We start from the raw sequence: 24691 nt of genomic DNA, 5'->3' as shown, positions 1-24691 counted from the left end.
ATGTGGCACCTGGGGGCTGCTGGCCCTGGTGTGCAAACACACACAGCCAGCACCATCCCCTGGCAAAGCTGGGCTGCTGCTGCCCATCCTTCTGCCACTGCTTTGTGCTGCAGCCGTGCACATCCCATCCCTGTCCTGCACCCTCTTGTTCCTCCCAGTGCTGTCCTAAAGGGGCAGGAGCAGTGGGTGCAGATAGAGATGGGTTATCAATCAAGTTACTTAGAGCGAGGAGGGAGGAATGATTCCAGATGGAGGAACGCACCCGCAGCTGCCCTCTCCAAATAATGAGCCTCCCCTCTCCAAATGATGCCATATGCTACTTCTAATCTAAGGAGCTGAGTGCTGGCAGAGCGAGAGTGCACCCATGTATGTGCACACACGCCCCTGCATGCACATTTCTACTTTAATTTTTAAAGATTACCATAAGATTTACTTCCCATTATTCTTATTTTTTTTTTTCAAATAGAAGCAGTCACAGCAGATCCTACCCAGCCAGGGACGTGGCAGAACACTTCATGCCCTCCTTGCTGTCCCCTGTGTACAATTTCTCTTGCACAAAACCCTCTATGCCCCAGGTTGGGCTTTATTCAGGTTAAAAGCATCACCCTGCGCTGGAGCAGGGCTTGCTGCTGCAGAGGAGAGGTGGCTACAAATCGACCCTAACAGCCTCAGTGCTGTGCTTGGGGCCAGGCTTTGTTTTTAGAGATGCAATGAGAAGGAAGCGCTGCTGTTCCATAGCCCTCAGCATACACACGCTGTGTGCAGCCCATCTGGAGATGTTGCTTTCAGCTGTGAGGGCTTTTAATTCCCCCAGGAAACCTTGCAAAGCACAAAGTCAGCCTCTGCAATCCAGTACCTTTGATAGTTTGGGGTTTCTGTTGGGGAATTGGGGCTTGGGTTTGGCCCCGTTGAATGGCAGCACAACCACGGCTGTACAGTGCTCACATCAGTTTGTTTGAATGCATTCAGCCTTTGAGTTCTTTGCCTTTCTTGTGAACATTTTCTTGTTCCAGCTTTCCCCCATTTCCTGTTCTATTTTTTGGGGGGTTTTTCCTTCCGTTGTAGCTTGGAAACTAAGCAAGTGATTGACATTCTCTAACCTTCACCTGGCAAACTGTTGTACAGGACTTGGGGAATCATTGAAGAAGAAGAAAGCAAAAAAATAAAACTACTTTGACACAGGCTTTGCTGCTGACCTTTGTGTACCCACCTTGTGAAATACAGAGGGCAGTGGTTGCAAAAGTGCCACAGGGGTGCAGGCTTTCCTCATTGTGAGATGCTCAGTGTATGAGAGGTACGAGGCTGGGGGGGATGCTCAGTAAGCCCTACCCATAAGGATACAGAACCATAACCACCTTCACATCTCCTTTTTTCACTCATTCCCCCTCAAACCTCTTTGCATTCAGGCTCCTTGAGAAGCTCGCAGTCCCTAAATCTATGTACATCACCCCAAATCCCACAGCAATAGGCCTGGAAGGACCCAACTCAGGGACTTTTTCTTACATCCAGAGCTAGGAGCTGCTGCACTCCCTGAGGAATAGGCCCAGCACACAGCACAGCAACAACCCTCCACTACACACTAGAGGATAAAGCAAGATACCACCATAAATATGACAACTTTATTAAAATATACATGGGTACAAATTAATGATTACATGGATAAAGTTCACTGTCTGTAAACAAATATATTAAAAAAGAGCACGTCTTTTTTGTGATATAAAGTGCAGTAATGTTTCCATATTATATACAATATGTCAGCATTTGGGGGGGGGGAGGTTGTAAGGACTATGGCACTAACATTTGGTTACAAGATAAAATCCTCTGAAAAAGTATACACCTCCATATTACAAAAGAGGGCTTGGGCTTGAGTTCATTTAGCAAATGAAAATCTGCTTCCCACTGTGTTAAACGTGAGAGAGCATTGAGGAGAAAGCAGGGAGGAGGCACTCACCCCCTCTGCTAGGGAACACACCAGTACTTTCACTCCCATGGGTCCATGCCCACCCCCTACTTGCATAGGCAGAAAGAAACCAAAGGACGAGACCTTGTGAAACCACGTGAATGTCTGCTGTTGGGGGAAATCAAATATACACGATTGTATGTACAGCTCTGATAACCAATGTACAGCAGCTCTGAAAGCAAGCCGTGCCAGCAGAGCGAGGAAAGGAACATCCATCCCCAATGCTCACCAGCAGGGCTGCGGCCCCAGCCCTGCACTACGAGTGGGGGGTGCGGCAGGAGCGGCAGCAGGCTTTGCTGTAGTACCAGTGGCTGCACAGGTTCACTTTGATGGCCAAAGCGCAGTTGGTTCCTGCCTGGTCCTGGCAGCTGTCATCTGTAAGGGAGAGAAGAAGAAATGGGTGTGGAAAGAATAAAACACAACACCAACAATGCAAGTTCATACTGATTCCCTTTGGCACCACACGCGGCCCGATGTGTGGCTGTGCAAAACATCACCCCATCTGCCACCACCACATCCCTATTACCAGGCAGAGCATCCCCTGGAAAACCCTATTACCAGGCAGAGCATCCCCTGGAAAAGCCATGTGCTTTCTCCATGAATATCATCATCCAGCCAAGCCAAGGTTCACATTCCATCACACATGGCCTGACCCAGGGATCCTCGCTCGGTCCCACTCTGCAGCTCAGGTTCTTCCCTATGGAACAGGTTTGCCCAGAGATCACCAGAGCCACAGAGGGATACTGGACTGAGCTGTCCCTAAGCAGAGGGGCTGCCACGGGAGCACAGAGGATGTCCTAAGCACACAGCTCCTGCCCAAAAATCCTACTTGAGGTATTTGGGGCAGATGAGCTGCTGGAGGGAAGGAAGAGAGCAAAAACCACCATAACACACATCCAGCCCCCTCCAGAGCAGTATTTTGCTTTAAGTCTGTATACAAGTTACAATTTTTGCATCGTATCCATAGGAAGCACAGCTTGCTCTGGGGGGGGGGGGGGGGGAAACCATCAGAGGACCCCAAATTCCCACACCACATCCCTGACCCACAGGCGAGGCAGAGCTGTCAGTAAAGGCACCCGCTGAGCCAGGAGCTGCCCCAGGCCTGCCTGCTGTCTTCCTGCTCTTCTCCCACCTCAGCCTTATTCTCAAATCCTATTAAAGAATTAGAACCGTGTGTTTGCTAAAGATCACAGGGGCTTTGAGCCAGCAGACGAGTCAGATAATGAGATAGTTACAAATCCCGCAGGACATTCAGAGACCAAAAATCATTAAAATAATGGCACAGACGAAAAACTTCTTAGACATGAGCTGGAATCACACAGAAGCACCATCCGAGCTCCCTGCAGCTCCCTTTTTTCTTAAGGTCAGAGCACATGGCTTGTGAGCTCTCCCCTTTATTTAATGGTCATGTATAGAGACACACAGTGGTACAGCACACAGTGCCATTACTGGGGCATAGAGAGGGCAGATCCTGAGATGACCATCAAGATAGCAGTGGAAAATGAAAGCTAAAGGTGTGCTGCTGAGGAGGGGGCTCACCTGGGGGCTCGGTGGGGCAGGGCTGCAGGTCACAGGTCTGCTTGCCCACTGGCTTCACCAGGGGGTCGCAGCCACGGACGATGTCCTTCCCCTGGTAGCACTTGACATCCCGCATCCTCACACCGATGCCGCAGGTTTTAGTGCACTAGGGAACAGAGAGTGGGGTGAGGTGAGAACCCCCCAGCACAGGGGGCTGTGCAAGAAAAAACAACAACAAAAAACACACTGGAGCAGCTGGGGGCATGGGTGAGCACTGCCCCTCGCTGAGCACTGTGTCCACACACCGCACTGCTGGCCTCTCTCTGCCTCACTGCTGCCAGCAGCAGCAGACGCCTGCAGCAGCCTGACTGCTATCCATGGATGTGCTCCCATCCCTGGGGCTGCACTCCTCCCTCTTCCTGCTGCTCTCTGCAAAGAGCCACGGCTGTGCTGCGTGGCTCAGATACTGCTTATTGCCACCGGGGGGCTGTGACCCTATAGCTTATAGGGTGCGGGCACTGGGTTTGGTGTCTGTGCAATGTGTCTAGGGGGCTTTGCAGAGCAGCTCCCGGGCTGTGCTCGCTGCCTGCTGCCCTTTGGCCGCCTCTTCATGTGGGGATTACTGCAGGGTTTCTTGGGCTAATTATAGGCTGCCACGACAGTTTTCAAGACTAAACAAAATGAGCTCCAGGCGGACAAAAGGGGCTGCATTGGGGAGCTCTTGTGGGGAGCTGGGATCAGCTCTGCAGCTCCTTGCAGAACAGGGGCATCCCATGTCAGTCCAGCCTGCCCCCAGCATCACTCTCCAGCTTCCAGAGCCCCAGCTCTGCTCCCCACCTACCTGCAGGGCAACATCCATGTGCTGCTGGAAAAAGGTGGTGAAAAAGGAGGAAAAAAAAAGAAAAAGAGGGAAAGAAAAAGCCAAAGCTAACCCCAAACAGCTCTTATTCCTGATCTGTACAATGAAGCAAGTCCTGTCTGCATTTTGTCAGAGCTGCTATAGCAAAACAAAGGGGCCCCTCTCTGTGCTCCTTTGCAAAGCTTCAGCCAGATCCATGGGGTATTTTGCAGGTGTGCAGCCTTTGGTACAAGGCCACGTGCTCAAAGAAAGCATCTTCCCAGAGCAACCCCCTGCACCCCCACCTACCTCTGACCATGGGGTGGTGTACCACTTGAAGCACGGCCGCTCAAAGCACGTCGTCTCCTCCACAGGCTTCTTGGCCACGTCGCAGTCAGTGGGGCTGTGAGTCTTGATCTTGCCATTGACAATCTCCAGGCAGAGCACAATCCTCTTCTTCACACCCCGGCCGCACGTGGTGTTGCACTGCAGGGTTCCCCACCATAAGCATCCTCCATTGCCACCGCCACGCATCGCCCCGTCCCCAGTCCTTACCCGCTCCCAGTCCTGTGCCAACCAGTGTGACGGGCAGTTCTTGTCCCCGCAGGGGTGAATGGCCAGAGGTTTTGTCTCCAGGTTGCACTGCGACTCTGGCACCACGCGCCCATCGCTGGTTTTGCAGTACACGTGTCGGATCATCCTGCCCTGTCCGCAGCCACCACTGCACTGAAACCACAGTGGGCACAGCAGGCGGTCACAGTGCAGTCCCAGCTGCACAGATAGGGAGCAACATGCCTGCATTCTCCCCACCCACCTCATCCAGGGATGCTCGGGGTTGCAGTAAGAAAGCAATGCCTGCTTTGTTTCCTCTCATTGGGAGCCAAAGCATCCCCATCGCAGCAAAACTTAGCACAGGCAGAAAGGAAAGTGACACAAACAGGGAAACATGGGGCAGTTTCAAAGAGTCTGAGTGAGGGGCTCTGGATGTCCCCCCTTTGCCGCCCTACAACTTGGGGGGAGCAGCAGCCACTCCAGCCAAGATGTGCGGAGCTTCACAGCACCGCTGCTGCCATGGAAACTGCTTATTTTTAGCCATAGGATAAAAGCTGGGTAAAAATAGCTTGGGACAGAAAGGGTCTCTGTAGCAGAAGTATGCAGGAAGGGAAAATGGGGTGAAAAGGAAAAAAGGGTCATCCTCTAGGTTCTGAGCATCAGCACTGCCAAGCTCAAGACCCCAGGCCCACCAAACCGCAGCGCTGCCACACGCCTAAAGCCACAACACAACCCAGGTGTGTCAGCCATCCCTTCCCAGGCTCACCGGTCCCCAATCAGACACGGTCCACTGGCGGTCGCAGGGCGGCCCTGTGCAGTTCTTCTCAGCCAGGGGTCGGGCGCTGGCATCACACAGCTTCTCCTCCTCCGAGCAGCGGATGTCCCGCGTCACCACGCTGCGCTCACCGCACCGCGCAGAGCACTGTTGGGGACAGAGGGGACACACAGGATGGGTACGGGGTGAATGGAACTGGGAGATGCTTCTGAGGGTTTTGCATTTTTAGCCTGGAACTCTCTACAAATGCATGATGAAACCACAGAGCTGAGATTTTTTTTATCCTGCGGATAAATTTGGCACCGTGCAGCCCAGTGACATTATTTAGAACCGGGGTTGAGTTACTGCAGTCCCCCATGCATACGTTTGCTCTGTGCATGCTGTAAAGCAGGGAAGAGTGTCAACAGCACTCAGACGCACTGTGCTGATATGTTAATCCTCAGATCTCCAAAACGTGCTTTTTTGGGGGCTTACTTCCCAAGCCAACTTGGCACCCAGCTTCAGATGCGATCCAAATTAGATTAGTTCTGCTGCTGGCTCAGAGTGAGCGGCTCCAGAGCTGTCTCAAGCAATCTGTCCCTGACACATGCTGGAGGTGTAGAGGGGTTCTGGTAAAATAAGCAGCTCTGGTTCTCTCTGCCAGTCAAAATATTGCAAGAGCACGCGTGCAGGGAGCCTTGCTCTACTGGATTGAGAAAGTCAAAACATCCTGCAACAGCAGAAAGGAGCAACCCTCCACGCATGATGGAAACGGCTCACCCAGCCTGAAGAGGGAAGGAGATGGGGAGTGATGACCAAAAATGACTTTGGAAGGCTCTGGGAGGAAAGGGTTTCATTCATTCTGCACGAGTTTCATTCTTCTTGTAGTGTGGTGCAATGGGAGGTGAGCAAAAGGTGCTGATGGCAACCCTGTTTCCATGCCAACCCCATTCCTACTTCCCTGTGCACCAAAGGGGCAATGCACACCAGTCTCAGGGGCATATGTTATTAACCGGTGTGCATTGGTCCAAAGACAACCATCACTACCAAGGTCCTAGGAGGTTCCCCTCCAATGGCCGGGGGTCATTCCAAAGCCCCAGAGCTTACCTCTGACCACTCAGACATCTCCCATTGTGGCCCACAGGCCGGGTTCTTGCAGACTTTGCGCTCGTCGGGCCGGGTGATGTCAGCTGACTCACAGAGGTCGCTGTAGACAGAGCTGTCAAAGCCTGGAGAGATCATCTTCCAGCAGCGCACGATGCGGAACTGGTAGCCCTCACCGCAGGTACGGGAGCACTCACTCCAGCTGCTTGTCTCCCACCTGTGGGAGAGCCAGAGAAAGGATGCAGTCAGCAGGAAGCTGGAGGGGTGCACGCAGCCCTCAGGGTGCTACTATCAGCCTCCAGGAGGGGCTCAGTGCAGCACACTTGGAAGGCCCTCCTTCGTTCCCCCCATCCTGCTGCAGGCGCAGGGCAGCTCCTCTCAGTGCTCAGGCTTCATGGAATGGGACCGGCCCTACTGCTCATCTCCATGCTAGGAAATAATTGGGTTACTGCAAATGGAGAGCGAAATCCCCATAGCGTGTCCAGGATAAGGGAGCAGCACCATCCCCCTTCCCTGTGCTCTTCTTGCCTGCACTGCCACCTGATCTGGTTTTCAGCCTTAATGTGCAGAGCACAGTGAGATCTTACACCCCAAAAGGTACACACATCCCCTCTTCCCTCCCCAGCACCAGCTAGCCACACTCTGCCATCAACCAAGCTGGAAAACACGCACTCTGCATTTTCACAGAGCTATACCCAGCCCCTGGTATCACCCCAGTCTTGCTTTGCACTGTGGATGAAGTCATCGCAGAGCATGCACCAGGCTGTTCTACTTCTCTCTTTGCACTGCTCATGGTCTGACACTATCACAGCCCTCCCCTTCAACAGACACCAACCACTGCTGCTCTCTACAACAAGCACACCTCTGCTGTACTGGGGTGTGCACAAGTCACACATTTCCACCCAAGACTGCAATCCAAATCATCCTTTTTTTGGACAAAATGCTGCATCAGAAAGGATTCCAGCATACGTTCCATCCCTGCCAACATCTCACACTTCACCCTGAGCACAAGCAAACCTCAGTCATGTTTAGGATGCTGAAGAGGGCACAGGGATGGGTCCCATACCTTGGCTGGCACTCTCTCCCAGCACAGAACTCATGGACAGGCTCAGGGCGGGTCATGGCATCACAGTACGTATCGTCCACTTCGATCCCATCATAGCGAACGCACATAGCATATGTGGACATCACTCCTAGTTTCAAAGAGAATACACATACAAAAAAACTTCTATGTTTTCAGCTACATTTTCCAAAGCTTCCTCCTGAAGGAAAGCAGCAAGCCAGCCCTTCTGCCCACGTGGAGGATGCTGACCAGCAAGAGGACCACGGTGGCCACCAGAGCCAACCTAAGCAAGGACCGAGGCTAGAAGTAGGTCCAGCCATCATGCTCAGCACCAGTAACAACAAACAACCATTGTGTTCACATAGAAAATGCTCAGGGTCTGCTGGGGTGCTTCCCACTTCCAGGCTGGTGGATGTAGGTGAGATGGAAACAGCCCCCAAGCCATCCCAACCACTTCCATGTCACCTCCAGTGCTGGCACAAAGAGAGACTGACTGTAGCCTAGGCTGGGGGACAGAATGCTATCCTTGTCTTTCTGTAGCTTTCAGGAACCAACAGGCTGCTCTGGCTGCAGGTAACTGCAGATGCAGCTCCAAGAAACATGATTTGCACGAAACTGAAAAAAGACATCTACAGCTCCTGACGCTGCATGGCTCCTCTGCAATATGTAATTAGGAAAAGGTAACAAGAAAAGCAAATTTTAAGTCAAGAAAAGCAAATTTTAAGTGAAACCTTCCCCTGCTAGCTGAAAACTGGGCATCCCTGGGATTGCAGTCTCCTCTTCTCCCCTTCCTTCTAATGCCAGAAGCCCCGTAATGTCAGGATTATTCCTGAGACGACACTGGTGAGCAGTGTAGCACTGTGGGACAGAGCAGGGTCCTTCCCTTCACCTGGGGGGTCAAAGAGGAGGGAAAGCAGTGCTCTGGAGACAAAAAGGGGAAATTTAAGGAGCAGGGCCAGGTTGGGGCAGGCATGTCACTGTTCCAGGCTCAGTGTCACAGCTGACATCAGGCACGGCAGCAGCAGGAGTGGGAAACCAAATGAAAAAAGCCAAATGCCGCTTTGTTTCCTGCCAGAGCAGAATCTTTCTAATTCTGCTCTGTCAGAAAGAAGCTAAGCTTTTCAAAACCTTCTGAGCACTCAAGAGGGGAAGGGAAAGCAGGAGCCTGGCAGCATGGATTTCAATCTGTTGCAGCTGCTCAGGTTGAAGGAGCCGAAACTCAGCACGAGCACCAGGACCCTGCAAGGCTGGTAAATGCTATGTGGGACTGAAAGATGGAGAAATCCCCTGTGCATCACCAGGTCCTTCCCATCCCTACCAGACACAGCGCGACTCACACGGCTGGGGCTGTTCTCGTAACTACCTGTGGTGCATGTAGAGCTGCAGGGTTCATGGGAGGAAAGCTTCCACCTGTACATGTCAGCAGCACTCACACCTTGGCCCTTTCTTAACAACTTCAATCTGTTTCTAGCAACAAGCACAAAAAAGAATAAAATAAAATAGTGTTTACAAGGAGAGCCGTGATATGCCACGTCAGAGAGACACATCTGCGAGCAGGTTGGGTTTGGGAGGGGATTGGCTTTGTTTGTCGGTTGGGTTTGGTTGCTCTGATTTTTGGGGTTTGTTGGTTTGAATTGTTTCATTTCGTTTCACAACATACCTGTCCTGAGCCCCAAGTAGAATCCCCAGCCCGGTTAGAGGCAGAGCTTCCACTGTCTAGAAATAGAGAGAATGGGATAAAAATACCCACAAGTAGAAACAGTTCAGAATTTCACAAAAGTTTGCATTTTCTGCTCAAATACACCTGGCCCTCGGCGTACAGCGGCTAAAGGCGCAGCATCTCCTCCCGGCGCTGCTGGGCTCGGGCTGCTCCCAGCTCCTGCCTCGGGGTCTCAGCAGCCTGACGCTTTGCTTTGGGACACGAAGGCATGCCGCTCGCCTACCTGCTGCCTCGGCCACTCTCGCTGGGTTGTTTTGGTTTGGATGCGCGATTGGCATCGCTCACGTTCACGCTACGGTCAAACGCGTAACGCCATTGCGGGGGAAGGGAGAACAGATTCAGCCTGGTGTGTGAAAAAGCAGCGTCAAACCAAGAACAACGGCTTCTCAGTGCGTCGTACATCCCGGAATGTTGTAACACGTCAGGGATACGGCACCTTCCCAACAGAAGGCTTCGGTCCTCAGACCTTTGTCCAGACCCTGGAGGTGCCTACGCTGATTGGAACAGGGGACAAGGCTGTATCCTGACATCCAGCTGTCTCTGGCCTGGCAAGATAGGCAGCTTTATGATTTCTAGGCAGCAGAAGCTCTGGGATTGCCTTATTTAGTTGTTCGTAAGTTCATGTCCAGCCTATCCAATCCACTCTGACACTGAGAATCCAAACGTTCCCTTCCAGACCCACCCTCCTTTCAGCCATCCTCCAGGAGGATTGCGCACAGTTCTCCTTCCCCCTGGTCATTTTGCCTCTCATTTTGGCACAACAGTCATTTCCCTGCATACAAAAGGGAACTGAAACAAACGTGGCTATTTTTGCCCCCCCCCCTCCTCCCCACAAAATAACCAGCTTGACTTGCTATGCATAGTGCTTCATCTTATCAAGCAGCTCTGCCACCGCCAGCCCTGACACAGACACCAGGACAGCGTTCAGAAGAGCCATGGGAACAGACATCTGGATTTTATGTTGCAGTTTGCCTGGAAAAGGGGCTGGGACTTCACACCACTGCTCTAAGGCACCAATGCCAGCATCATGTTGCCCTAGGATTAAAGCATCCTAGCCCAGCTTCACAAGGGGAAAAATAAAATAAGCATCTCAGGGCAGAAAGTCCATCAGTACTGCCCCTTTCGTGTGATCCTAAAGGGCTTCTACATGTAATGAGGTCACAGGGATAAGTTCTTTCTGGATAAGCCAGACATTTGGTCACAGGTCAGCGCTCAGCTTTCATCATTTCCAGAAAGACAAAACATGTTTTTGCTCTCTAAATGCCAACAGCAGCACATCATCCTATAAACAACATGGCTGGGTTTTTCCTATTTATTAAAAGCATTGTGACTTTACTTCTGCTTTTCATGCAGGACCAGCACCAGGCCATTAGTGCCAGGTGCAGGTCAGCCCTTGCTGCTGCTTTCTAGTGAAACTCTTTTACGGGGCAGCAGAAACAAACACCCCTTTTGGCAGCAGCTGGGGCTCTGGCTGCCTGTCCTCCCATAGCCAGCTGGTAGCAGGAGGAGAAATCCTAATAAGTGCAGCTGAAGAGGAGATAACTCCTGGAGGATGGCTCCTGGAGCACAACAAGCCCCTGCTGGAGGAACAGGTCTGGCCCCTGTGCTACTCCTTGCACACCTTGCTCCAGCACCCTGCCCATGGCTGGTGGGATGGAGAGCAAGACCCCCCACTCTACTTCCACATTTTGTTTCCATACACACGCTCCACAGGGCAGCACAGGTTGCTAAGGGACTTTCTGGATGGCTGGAGGGTGAGGCCCTGTGAAATAAAGCACTTTTTTTTTTTTTTTGGATGATGCTCCCGAATTCAGAAATCTAACAGCTTTTTCTCAGCTGTTATCATTTAGATCTGAAAAATTCATTTCATTCCAGAGAGCAGTGGGAAGAGGTAACACTGCAGAGCAGAGCCAAGGGAGGAATGGGAAGAAAAAGCACAATGCTTGGTACTTCCACTGAATGGCATTAAATCCCTGAGCTGTGCCTCTGCACCTTTGATAGAGATGGTTGAGGATAATGGGGAGAAAGCTGTTGGTTTGCTTTGTTTAGCACAGGTAAGGGCACTCAAGGCACTGACAGTCTATTGGGGGCCATCCTACAACAGTCACGTTGCTCTGAGTCTCAAAGCACTCGCAGTTCCTCCTGGGGAGGCTGGAAAGCATCAGCCACATTTAACAGCTCCTGGAACAGAGGCGTAGGTTACAGGGTGCTGCCCAAAGCCACCCAGGGAGGGTGCAGGGAGCAGGGCAGGCTCCTGCTGGCCCCGGAGAGCAGCACTGCAGGGAGCTGAGGCGCTGCCCTTGCTTGTCAGAGTGCTAACAAAGTGCTTGCTTTGGCAGCAGAGGCAGGGTTTCCAAGCCAAGCCACAAGAAGAGATGATAGACAAGCCCGTGGCAATGTGTAAGTGTTCTTATCATTAAGAAGTCTGTTGATATGTTTGGCTGCATGGACATTTTCTTTAGCATAAGCTAACATAAGTTCTAGATAAATACAGCTAACTATAACCAGAGAGCATTTGTGCAGTGCTTTTCATCTCCTGAAGTTCAGCATCCCAACCCATGTTTTAGCAGTGGGAATTGGGCAACAGAGCTGAAGTAGCACAGAAAGGAGCTGTGCACTCAACCAAGACAGGAGGGACCCAAATCCATGGCTGTGCCTGTGAGACCTGGATAGCCCCCAGGGCCTTGTTTCAGCCCAAGCTCTCTAGGGAATGCTCTCATCTGTGGCTTCATGCAAGGAGTCCTAATTGCTGCTCTGCCTTGTGCTGGGAACATGCTGCTGAGAGCCCTGGGGCACCTCAAGGTGTCCTCATGTCCATGCTGAGGAAATACTGTCCTTAGACTTTCACACAGCCTTGTCCAAGTGAATTATGCTGCTAGAGACAGATTACACTTCTTTAAGCTTCCCCATTGCACTTCTGTAATGCTACCACTCAAAGTCAGACAAAGGAATCCTGAAGTGCCAGTTCTATTATCAACCACTTTAAGCTGCCAACTGAGTGCTTTTGATGTTCTTATCAGAGCAGTGATTAATTGCACTGTTTCTTCCTCCATTAAGGCAACAAACCCAGGCTATTTCTGTAGGCCCTGCACAAAAGCTCTTGTTCTGCTGTGCCTCTCCAGCAGCAGAGAAGCAGCAGGATCAGCCCAGGGGAGGAGGACCATGGGTGGCAGTCAATGGGGCGCATAGAAAGGGCCCAGGATCAACTTCTGCTGCATCAGAATTAGGAGGAAGGTGCCCAGGGAAATCAAGAGTGGGACATCAAGAGAAAAGTTTTGTTTGCTTTTATATACTCTGATGATGTGCTACAACAGAGCAGTGGGCAAGCTGACAGCCATCACTGTGGCCTCACCAACAGCCCCACTGAGGAGAGCAAATTTTCCTCTTGCTCAGAGGTTCTCTCAGCTTTCTATTCAAGCCCTTGGCCCTTCCTTTCAAGTCAGTCCCTAATGGGAAGCTTTTGTGACATCCTACTCCCACTTACCTTCTGGCTTCCAAAGAAGATACAAATTATGCAATGGGTCTGCATTGCGTACAGTGCTATTACGAGTCGAGAACAACAATAAATAGGATTGACTACAAAGATACGTCTCCTACCTTGCTTTGTGGGTTCTGTTCCCTTGAGAGCTGGTCATGGTGACAGTGGCATTTGAAAACGGTGTCTCTGCAGATGAATTGATGGCTTTGCCATTGCTGAGCTCCATGTACGTGCCATTGATGGTATAGGTCACAATGCCATCAGTGTCCTCGTAGTCAACGTAGAGGCTGTCGATGTGGGACCCCACAGAGTTGATTGGGTCTCCCTGGGCAAAGATGCTGTTCATGGTCATGTTGAGTACCAACTCCTTTGAGTCAGAGGCCTTGTCCAGCAGTTTGTCTGTGATGGCATTCTCCGAAAGGAATTCCCTGGAGGTGAACCTGGGGTCAAAGTCTCTGTCGTCATGGTCTGTCTGGTAAGTAGACCTGGTTACGTTTGAATCTAGATTGGAGCCAACAGGGGAAACAACAGTGACAACCACAAAATGCATTTGGGCTGGGAGGTGAAAGCAGCCCCGAGCAGCAGAGATACACCAGAGCCTGAGCAGCCATGTCAGAGGCAAGTGGAAGAAGTAGGGGCCTTGGGGTAGGAACCCTTGGAGTTGCACCCACTTGGAAAGAGTCCACAGCTCCCTGTGGGCCTCATCTTGCAGTTGTGTGGCCCAAGGAGGAGAGCCCGGCACACAGCAGTAGGGTCCCAAGCAATAGCAGAAGTAAGAATGGTGCCCAATAGTCCCAAGCCCACAAGCCATGCAGGGGAGGCCCCCAAGGCAGCTTGATAATGGGATGCCCAAGGGACTTGGGAGGAGAGGAGCTTGTTGGCACTGTGGAAAAGTGAGAAAGGAGGCTGTGATGGGGAGATTGGCACACCTACAGCTCCCTCCCTTCAGCATTAGGCAAAGCATCATGGGGCATCAGTGGGAGAGCTTACCCACGGCATCCCCCACCCACCAGAAACCAGAACCTGAAGGGCAAAGAGGATTTATGAGCAGAGATGTTTTAAAGAACTTTCCAAAGTTTCCAAACAAACCAGTAGGATCACTAGAGTTAGAAACACAGCGTTTCTCCACAAGAGCTCTGAAAGCAGAACAGTGAGGCCCAAGTCTCCTCCTTACCTTTGGGTTGTTTGCCCTTCAGTTTTGGCTCACAGTCAATTGTTTCTGCTCTTTCATAGACCTCATTGGTTTCCTGACCTTTGCTCAAGTTTAAATCTTCCTCCGTGTCCTGTCTTCCAAACACCTGGTTCTCCAAGTCTATCCTTTCCCTGGAGATTTTCCCAAAATAGGTTGCGTTGTGTTGGATAAAACCCAATGGCACATCTCCATCAAACTCCCTGCTTTCTTCGCTATCTGACTCAGAAAAGGTGTAGTAGATGGGCTGGAGATTTGAGTGTGGTTTCCTCAAGAGAGTGTATTCAAACGTGATGGATGGATTTTTGCCATTTTGATTCCAGACCTAGCAAACATGACATTATTAACGGATGCAATGAATATATGGCACGCAAAGTTTGTGATTCATCTTGGACTTGACAGTTGGTGAGTATCTACCTCACTGTTTCCAATCTGCTTTCCATCACATTGCCAGCTTCACACAATTGGAGCCCAACGGAGTTTTCCAAGGGTTAGTATGAAACATGCAAATTCACAAGCAGCTCCCACCCAGCAGCTGAGCAACTGCTGAGGCTTGGGAGGGCTGTCTTCATGTGCACAAACCTCCTTTTTGAGGCATTACAGGGAAGTGAGGAGCAGGTGATTAGGTAACCACCCCTTCCCTTACAGGCAAGCCCAGCGACACAAGGAAGATGGCAGCAGAGCACGGGGGGGGGGTTCTAGTTGGTTGCCCAGAAGCAAATGTCTGGTTTTAGATGGTTTGCCCCTTCTTCCACCCAACACAGCTTCTCCCCCACCTCCCCAGTCTCACATACTTGAAAAGACAAAGCTCACCATGATGTTCAATCCTTGGTTTGTTGGTCCTTGTGCAACAATATACTCTATGCCAGTCTCATAGACGTCCATGGGCCGGCGGTACTTGAACACCGTGCCTGCAATGTTGAAGTTCTTTGGGCTGTCAACTTTGTAATTCCCATTGAAGAAATAGTACCCAGCTTCATCAGCCACAGCTTAAGACAAGAAAAACAAAACAAGATCAGTTCCAAAGGCGAGATGTAACGTTGCCATTTGTCTGCTCAGACTGTAAGGTTATCGGAGTGTCACAATAATGAGACGTGTTTTCTCCTACACTTTAATGCATTTGTCAGATGTTGTCTTCCCAACATGGATCCTGCAGGTAAACACCCAGAACCCTGGGCTATGTTTTCCTCTACACTGCAAGCTCCCAGGCACGTCAGCTAACAGCACCAGCACAGCACAAACACAAAACAAGAACAGCTCTGCAGACAACAAGCAGACTGCCAGAGGCTACAGGTGAAGATGCCTCTCCAGGAGCCCTGAGCTGACCACATCTCACCCAACTGTCCCAAGACTCATCCAGAGCTATCCAGAACCTGTCCTTCATAAAGCTTTTTTGCTCAAACCTTCCTGTGCATGGCCACGAGCCTCTGAGGCAACACCAGAGCACGACAGCAAACATGTGCCTCCATTGGGCAAGCCCAGGTTCTCAAACAACCCTACAGAACAGCTCTGCCTTCTCCAACTCGGAGATCAGCCTATGAGCCATCCCCATGGTACTGCTGTCAGGTGGCCAAGCTAGGAGGGCATCACAGGAGAGGTGAGATCACTTGATTATCATCTAGCACCAGCCTATTCAAACTGCGCTGCAGCAGCAACGATAGCGACCAACAATTCTGCATTAAAGCAACCAGAATGCAGAAATACACAGCCCAGGTGCTCAGGCTCAAGTGAGGAGAAATGCACGGCTGTGATTTACACCAATGGATCTGGCTCGAGTCTGCAGTAAAGCTACATTCATACAGACACTGAAAAAAAAATATTAGCCAGCACACATGCATTCTAGGGAAGTACCAAGAGGTTATACACACCCAGAACATCTGCAGACTTTTTCCGTTCCACTATCTGGATATCCCTTGCTCCAGCAGGAATGTGCGTTACCAGGGAATAGCCTATGGGAAACTACAGATTAATGGAAGGAGAACTTTGTAACGAGTCATCTGAACACAGTGCTCAGCAGACAACGCTGTGATTCGTGAGCAAGTGGGACAAATCCTGCTAGCAGCACTGCAGCTCACTCTGTCTCAAACCGATCCCCAGAGAGCGCTACTCATGCCTGAATTAGGTCACTGTATTTGGGACCAGTAGGTTCTGTTGCTTTACACTAATTTTGGAAATCCTGGCCTTTCAAAACATCCTCGCTTCCTGTTATTACAGTGCATTTATTGCTAGCTTTAGCGGGTCATGGGTAAGCAAACAAACCTCTTGCATAACTGTGCTGCTCCATTCAGAGAGCTCAGATTCCTGAGAAGGGTCATGGAAAGGGACTGTTTTTGCAGAAGGGTTTCCCTGCCCAAATCTGCAAGTGCATCAGCATAGAGGACACATGGGAAAAGGTGATGGAGGACACTCAGTGGGAGCTTGAAGCAGTTTACTGAAGAAATAAACGCAGCTAAAAAACACAAATAAAGCAAAGGGACCCTTGGAGCCTTACCCAGATGAGCATTTCCTTTCCTGTAACTCCCTGTCACATGAGTGCAGCTGCTCCCATCTCCTTGGCAAACTCCACATTTATCCAAGGTGTGGGTGGAAAAGAGAATGCCATCGCAGCCAATTGGCTAGAAAAGGCACAGAGTACTGCGGGTCAGGCAAATATTGCACCCCTTGTACCACTCTGAATGCTACTAACAATATTTTTGCTATAAATGTTTAACAACCTCACATTTTCCAGACACGCAAACCCCTCGGAAATCAGTGTATTTGCAGGATGTTCCATCCCGAGCCTGAACCATTAATTGTCTCTGACCATCCACAGTGGTGCAATGGAGGTCACAGGGCTTGCTAGAAATGTGAACATAGTCATCTAAGGGGAAAGGATATAGAGACACATTCAAAACAGCAGAAACACAATAACTTTCATCCTACCAATGTCAATGAATCTCTGCCAAGCTAAACAACAGCAACACAAATTGCACAGCAGCCAGCGCTGCAGGAGCCACAACCTCTTGTGCCTGCAGGTTGGACAGGAGATTGTGCTCCTGGCAGCCTGCTGCTGCAAGCCTTTGCACAGCTCCAGTGCTGGAAAGAGATGCACCTGGTGCTGGCAAAGGTACCACAGCCACTGCGCTGTGCAAAGGCATGCAGCCACATTATACATATATTACACATATGCACATTCATATATCAGTATTTAATACATACATTAGTTGTTATAAATTGACATACAAGACTGTTCAAAAACACATCAGCTTATAACTCAAGATCTCTCCCACTGACATTCCCCCAAGTTGGGCTCAGTTTGCCCCTTGCTTTCTGCAGATGCTTTATAATACCCACAGGAAGCAAGAGACAAATCCACGTGTGCAGCAGAGCCCTGTGCCAAGCGTTGCACTCCACAAGGAGGGAGCATTGATATACCCACTGGCCCAAGGCAGCATCAATGGCAAAACATTATCCTGCCAATCCCCCAGGAGACACGTGAGCGCCTGCTAAAAAACAAAACAGTTCACTGTCACTATTCTGGTGAATCAGCATCTTGAAGGGTGAATACGTTCACAGAAATTGCCCCCCTCCTATGGCAAGGTGACAAGGCTGAGCAGAGCTAACCACGTCCCAGCACACAGCCCTGCCATGGGGATGCAGGCAGGGGCTGGTGGCACTCGGAAGGAGGCAACAAGGAACATCATGAAGCATAACTGTTGGTTGGTAACTGGAGACACCCAAGCAAGAAAATTCTGCTACATCCTCTATTTTCAGACACCTAAGTTCCCAAGGGGAATCCCAGTATCCCCTGGAATTGGCTGGGATTTTCTTAAAGCTTGGTTTCAGTGGGAGTTAGGTGCCTAAAAATACGCTTACAGTACATACATATCCCAGCCTGATTCCTCAATTATCCCTGCCGTTCTGTGTCACTCACCCTACATGACCGAACTGATTCCATCTCAGTGACATTTGGCAGAGCCCACACATTGTGTGGGAGTGAGCAAATGTCACAGGAATGCACTGCAGCCAGCAGCAGCCCCAGCTCACCACATGCTGAACAAGGTGGATGCTCCCTGCCAGCACAGAGCATCACCCCATGTCCTCATCCTCCAGCCTGCCTTCCTTGGGAGCTGTGACCAAAACAAAGCTGGAGGATACTGTCACAAATATGTTTTGCTATTTTATTTTTTAGGTAACCCTGCAGCTGGAAAACCCTCCTTTGAACCTGGGAGGCAGCCGATTGCATCCCTGAAAAAAAATCACTTTAAAACAGCAGAGGAGGGGCCTTCCTGCACTCCATAGCATCATAACTATCAAAATATTTTGGCTAAGCATTATGAAACACACAAAGAATGTCTTGTTACCAGGGTATAAAGGTTTCCATTGATACGTTCTTCCATTATACACATGGGAGTTAAAGGATGAACACTGCTCCTCTCGAAAGCTCCTTCCGTTTGCAGGGCACTCCTAGAATGGGATGCATTAACATCCTGATGAAAATCAAATGTGGGAGAGGCTCCTGGCACACAGCACCCCCTGCAAGGAGCACTTCTTCCATCACCAGCCCCATCCAGAGCCACATCCTCCTCCTCCCACTGTGGGGACAGCCAGGGAAACCCCAAGGCAGATGGCACAAGGACCCCACTGGGTTTTATGGCCCCCAACAGCAGGGATAGCAGCCAGAAAAGGGAACTCCAGCTGCTAGAGGGGCAATATGGGGACTGCTACAGGATGAGCAGCACCTCCACTCCAAGGGACTCAGAAATGCCATCACGTGGAACAAGCATGACTTCCCAGTTTTTCCACCAAATGTCACTAGCAAGAAAAAAGGATATCCTTACTTGTACTTTGCAGAGCTGATATCTTTTGGATGTTCCAGTGCAAGTTTTATTAGCCAGCCCACTCACTGACTTTCGTCTGAATAAAGAAATAATGGTTAAAAGGGATCAGAAATACTTTTCTCTGAAGGAGCCGTTGTTCCCTGCTTCTTCAAGACCTGTGTCAATGCAGCAAAGCCACACCTGAAGGAGAAACCTTGGGGCCAGCACAGTGCATCTCAGCTCCCAGGTAACAGTGACAGGGCAAGAGGGGATGGCCCCACAGTGCCAGGGGAGGTTCAGGATGGATACCAGGAAAAACTGCTTTTCAGAAAGAGCAGTGATGCAATGGTATAGCTGCCCAAGGAGGGGTGGACTCACCATCCCTGAAGGTGCTCCAGAACCATGGAGATGAGGCACTGAGGGACACAGCCAATGGGCATGGGGGAATCTTAGTGGTCCTTCCCAATCTTAATGGGAATTCTTTCCCTAATGGGGAGGATGCAGCCCCTCACAACACCACGCTCTACCCACACTCACCTTCTGCTCACATAGGGTTTGCCAGCTGACCCCTCTCTACTTGCACTCACCCACTGAGCAGTGACCTGGACCAGACCCACTCCCAGTATGCACACTGGGGTCTTCCCACCCTCATACCTCTGCCGCAGGCAGTGCCTCTCCTGGGACTTCACACCTCCACCACAGCTCCTCGTGCACGCCGTCCACTTGGTCCACTCACCCCACCAGTACGCAGTGACATCTGCACCCTCCTCCAGGCTGTTGGAGGTCTGAGGCAGGTCCTGCAAGCACCGGGGGGGGGTTGGGAGAGAAGCAGCATTCAACACTCATTGCAGAGCCCATCCAGCCCCTGCTGTGACATCCCAGGGCATTTTTTTCCCATCTGAGGTCAAGTCTGGGATTCCCATTCTTGCAAGAAATTCTGCTTTCTCAATTGTGTTTTCATTACAAATTGGAATGAAACTGCAATATTTGGGATTCCTCAGGAAAGGAAACGTTCATTGTTTAGCCCAGTTGGCAAAACCAAGCTCCCATACAACCCACAAGTTCTGGCTCTTGCTCCACCACAAACCCAGAGAGTTGATGAGCCGGCGGCAGCTGAGAGCTGAAGCAAAGGCCTGCAGAGCCACCCCACAGAGGCCCAGCACACCCACAGCAGGGTGCATGAGTCCAGGTTTGGACAGGTCAAAGACCACCAGATTTGTCACTTCAGGAGGATCCCACATCTCCTCCACTGTTGCAACCCACACCTTGCGGACAACGAGCTGCTCCAGTAGCAGCATCACCATCACCCACAGGTACCACAGAGGCTCCCATCCCTTCCCCAACCCCAGGACATTCACCAGAGACCCCCCCAATAAGGTGACACTTACCTGAGCTATCACAAAGGCCATGTTGCCAACGACGAGAAGGGCCAGGGCAGCCCTCAGCCAGGACCATACACTGACAGAGACCCTGCTCCACCTCCACCTGAGCATCTTCATCCTACGGAGCAACCACGCCGTGCTGAGCAAGACCCCATGCAGCCCTATGGGAGGACCCCCACCACCAGTGACTGCAAGGGCTTGATCCAGGGGTGGTACCTGATTAAAGGAAACATCAACATGGCACAGGTTCCCATCCCCGTCTCTGCTGCTATCCGCCAACCCACACATCTGCACTGGTTCCCAGTGGCTGCACCAGATGTCACCAGTGGGCCTGGCTTTTAGAAGATTTGTATACTTCAATCTCACCAAGCATTTGATACAATTAACAGTGATTATTTTTCCTTTTCATTTATTCTACTCTAATTCCCAGCAATTTCTTGAAGCCTGCTCTTATAGAGAAGAAACCACATGCAACTGAAGTGCAGGAACACAGCATCCCAACTGTCAGCCTTCCACCCCTTTCTCCATTTGCCTCATGAAAGAGAATAACCCAGAATGGCATTTTCTTAATTAAAACCCAGCTTAAAGCCACAACATATTTCACAGTGAGAGCCAGAAACAGGCAGGCTTCAGGAAGTCATGCTTCCAAGCAATCACAGCAGCTCACATCTGCAAGAAAAAGCAGTGTAGAGAGGAACTTATGCTAACATCCCTTGAAGGGCAACTAGGCAATGCCTCTGGGAAACGGGGAGGTGGGAGAGAGGCTGCAGAGCAGCAGCACAGAGGTTTCTCTGCTCCTTCAGCTTCCTGCAATGGCTCTCGTGCAGCTGTGGAAGCACAGACGTGCTGGCAGTGCCTGCACAGCTGTGGGATCTGCCTCGCCCAGATCCCCATCGGGGCTCCCGGTTCCCAGCTCAGCTCCACTCTCGCCCCACGCATTGCTTCAGGGCACAGACGCGTTCCAAATCGCGGATCCATTGATTAATCGAAGCGCAGAGCTCTTGGCCGGGGATGCCGGGGACAGGTGGCTGAGCCTTGCCTTACACTTGGTTTTCATTAAGACTTCCAGACACTTCTGATTCCAAGCCAATAAAAGAGCTTGCTCAGAGTTTATCCTAGATCCAGCGAAAGAGCTTCACGCTTAAATAAAAGAAGGGGAAAATAAAGGAAAGGGGAAGGGGGGGGGCAGGGAAGACACCAGCAAGCACTTCGGAACCGGGAGAAGAGGAAAACATACAGACCTGCATACAGACCCGCCCGCCGCGGGGGGATACGGTCGGAGGAGCGCCGTCCGCACGGGGACAGCGGGGACCCCTCGGGCCGAGCGGTGCAGCGGAGGCGGTATCGATATCGGTACCGGGCGGCGCGGAGCAGCGGAGCAGCAGAAGCCGCCGCTCCTCCCGACTTCAAAGCTCTGCCGGGCGCCGGGCTCGCAGCGAGGAGAAGCCGCAGTGGCTCCCCCCAGCCCGAGCCGACCGCTCTTATAGCGAGGGGGGAAGCGGGGCGGGGGGGAGCGGGCGGAATTCACACCTCTCGGCCCGGGATGCCCCCACCCCGGTTAACCCCTCGCCTCCCCCGGCGCCGGCCCGCGGCCGCCAGCCGGTTTCCTGGTTTCCTGCGGGGAGGCCGGGCGGGGAGGGGGGGGGGGGGAAGCGGCACGCATGCGTCCCCACCTCGGTTTTTTTTTTTCACCCCCCCCCCCACAGGCAGGGTTGTGGATGGGCTTCTCGGCTGGAACGGGGCTTTCTCTTGCAAAAAGAGAATAAAATTGCCCTAAGCTGCGTTTTCCGTGCGGTTTGTTGGAAATCAGCGTCGTTCGCTCTGCTTGTGCCACGCCAAAGAAAGGCGGTGGGAATAAGGTGGGCTCGATGCACTGCGGGGACCACGGCTCCCCCCAACCTCCCACCCCATCCCCGGCTCGGTGACAGCCGTGCACGTGGCAGAGAGAAGCCAGAGGAGCACAGCAGCACGTGGGTACTTGATGTATGGAACCACGACACACGGTTCCCTGGGCTCGGTGTAGCCGATGACACAGCTGACAGTGACGTGTGGCTGTGTGCACGTTCCCAGCAGGCACAGTGGGGACATCTCATTGTGGAACCCACCTGAAGGATCTCCTGCTCCCAACTCCAAGGGGTGCTTCATCACCAAGTGCCATCCACGTGTCACCCAGCAGCTGTGCGGTGCAGAATCCCCAGGGGCAGCCACACCTCTTGTCCTTGTAAATTTGGACCCGGGGATGGCAGTGAGGAGCTGAGGAATCTGTCCCAAAAAAATTTACATGGGAAATGAAGTCTCCTTTTTCTGTTTGGCTAAACGTCTGCCAGCCTGCTTTAATTCATCCAGCCAGGTTGATTTGCAACTTTTAGTTTTCCATCGGTTGGCTGTGACCAGGACACTGGGAAAATTTAGCACTTGAGTTCACCCAGCTTCTGCGTTTCAAAATATCCCAGCTCGAGACACACAGGAGGAAACCCTTTCCGTTTCGGAACAACCAGGAGGGAAAAGTCTGAACATGAGAGATTTTAACAGCATCAAAATATTTCACATTGAAAACGCCAGCTCAGCTCAGCCCAGCTCTGTGCGAGCTGCTGTGTGCCCAGGGTTTGTCCAGAGCCACTCTGTGGGTGGGACCCCAACCCGGTGGGACCCCAACCCTGCATGACCCCATCCCACTGCAGTGACAAGCAGAGCTGGGGAGCATTGGGGTGAGGGACAGCTGTCCCCATGCAGGCACTGGAGGTGCCAGCAGCAGGCGAGACGCACTCGGTCTCCGTGCTTCACCAAAAGTCCACCAAAGCCAAAGGACTTTTTTTTTCTTTTCTTTTTTTTTTTCTTTCTTTACGAAACAGTTGAGATGACTCAGCGGTTTCTGACGCAATCCCCGTTTCATCGGAAAATTCCTAACCAGCTCCTAGTGGCAACTGATCGCTCCCATAAATCACGCCGTGTTATCCCTGGCCGCAGCAGAGCGGCTTACGCAGCCCCGGCCCCTCTGCGTGAAATCAGCAGGAGCGATGCCATCGCGTCACCGGGAGCAACACCAGCCCTGAAAGCAAAACGCGGCACAGAACAGATCCAAAGCACCACCCCAAAGCCGGGGGACGCGGTGCTGCTGCCGAGGCTGCCGGCAGGTCCGGCATTAATCATCGACGGCCGGGCTCAGACGACAGGGTTTTTTATCTCCTGGTTTTTGGCGTGAGCGTTAGAAATGATTTGCAGATGTTATTGACTGCTTTTTGGGGCTGGAGTAAATTGAGACAAGATGCACCTGCGTGGAGGGTGAAAAGCACTCTCAACCTGGGGATGGGCGCAGTGTGCTTGCAAAGGACGTTCCCAGAAAAGTCCAGGACTGAGCCATGGGAAGATGGAGCACCAGCCCCATGTGCAGCACAGTGCATGAGGGGCAAATCTCAGCAGGGGTGGGGCTCAAATGGTGCAGATGGCCAAATGTGCAGGAAAAGCTCCAGCTAACCCTATCCCGAACCTTAAACCTAACCCTAACCCGAACCCTGTGCTTCACTTTCCCTCAGGACAGCTTTTCCATCCCAAATCTGTGCCTCGCACAACTCACACTACAAATAAATGGGGCAACAGAAGCTCCAGAATGTTCTCCTGCTGGAGTGGTGACCCTGGAGCAGGGAGCATGGAGCAGGACCTGCTTCTGTTGGACTGAGTCACATCTTGGCCACAGGATGCCTCCTGCACCACTTTTCAGGCAAAATTGTCCCTTTTCTGGCCCCAGTGCCACGTGGTGTGCTGCAGCATTGCTGTTCCCAGCCCCATTAAAACATCCAGGAGAGCCAGGCTGGAAGAGCATGGTATGGCGTGTGCTGGTCCAGGGCCCCGGCAGCTTTGGATTCACTCAAGGGTGAGACATCTCCCAGACTTTCTTCTTTTCTGACCCTCTCATTGAATAATTCTGCACAGCTACATGCAGTAAATACAGCTGTTAAGGCAGTCACAGAGTGGGGTGAGAGCTCCGCACGGCCAGGACTTTGCCAGGGGGATCAAAATGTGACAAAGCCCCAACAAATGCCCTGGCAGACAGCCCTAGCTTCTTCTCCAGAGCTGTGGCTATGGCCTACCACTGTGCAACTGAACCAAAAGGAGACCAACAGTTGTCCTTTGGAGACGCTCCCGGTCCCTTGCAGAGTGACCCTACGGCACAGTGTTAGGCAAGGCACTTTAAGCTCTGCATGCCTGCATGAAATGTGGACAACAGTGATTTATGTCGTGTTAGCATGAGGGTTTCATCCGTGGATATTTGCAATATGTTGAGTCAAACCAACAAGCCACCAAGCTGCTCTCGCCATCAGATTCCTATTAAAAAT

The 24691-nt window shown here is 51.6% G+C and overlaps 1 protein-coding gene across 11 annotated transcripts; it reads right to left on the bottom strand.

Moving 5' to 3' along the window:
* Nucleotides 1-1631: 1631 nt before the first annotated feature.
* On the bottom strand, nt 1632-23492 carry ADAMTSL2 (ADAMTS like 2). 11 transcript variants are annotated; one of them, XM_048965888.1, is made up of 19 exons: nt 22463-23492; nt 20364-20475; nt 19630-19772; nt 18997-19072; nt 18520-18622; nt 16891-17036; nt 16668-16791; nt 16045-16125; nt 14990-15165; nt 14162-14501; nt 13107-13488; nt 9153-9256; nt 7793-7919; nt 6730-6943; nt 5635-5790; nt 4872-5042; nt 4626-4802; nt 3500-3644; nt 1632-2335 (listed from the first exon to the last, which is right to left on the bottom strand). In XM_048965888.1, exons 1-19 carry the CDS (start codon nt 22513-22515, stop codon nt 2217-2219), a joined length of 2949 nt encoding a protein of 982 aa, XP_048821845.1. In that variant the 5' UTR covers nt 22516-23492; the 3' UTR covers nt 1632-2216. The 11 variants fall into 11 exon arrangements, 10 of the variants coding, with proteins under 10 accessions (XP_048821845.1, XP_048821847.1, XP_048821842.1 ...); XM_048965890.1 differs by lacking the exon at nt 22463-23492 and adding an exon at nt 20574-21981; XM_048965885.1 differs by lacking the exon at nt 22463-23492 and adding an exon at nt 21599-21981 and having other exon boundaries at nt 20364-21497.
* Between the last annotated feature and the right edge of the window lie 1199 nt (nt 23493-24691).

Source organism: Lagopus muta, chromosome 19 (assembly GCF_023343835.1).
Source record: "Lagopus muta isolate bLagMut1 chromosome 19, bLagMut1 primary, whole genome shotgun sequence".
Lineage (NCBI taxonomy): Eukaryota > Metazoa > Chordata > Aves > Galliformes > Phasianidae > Lagopus > Lagopus muta.
The sequence above is the reverse complement of the archived record's forward strand: the minus strand, read 5'-3'. Positions and strand labels throughout refer to the sequence as shown.

What these genes read in the sequence shown, in the direction of transcription:
- ADAMTSL2 (XM_048965884.1), bottom strand. Translation starts at nt 20,645, where the DNA reads ATGTGTGGGTTGGCGGATAGCAGCAGAGACGGGGATGGGAACCTGTGC. An exon ending in GAAAGGAAATGCTCATCTGG is followed by an intron (nt 16,126 to 16,667) that starts GTAAGGCTCCAA and finishes AGTTTCCCATAG; the next exon opens with GCTATTCCCTGGTAACGCAC. An exon ending in CAGCTCTACATGCACCACAG is followed by an intron (nt 7,920 to 9,152) that starts GTAGTTACGAGA and finishes CTTTGAAACTAG; the next exon opens with GAGTGATGTCCACATATGCT.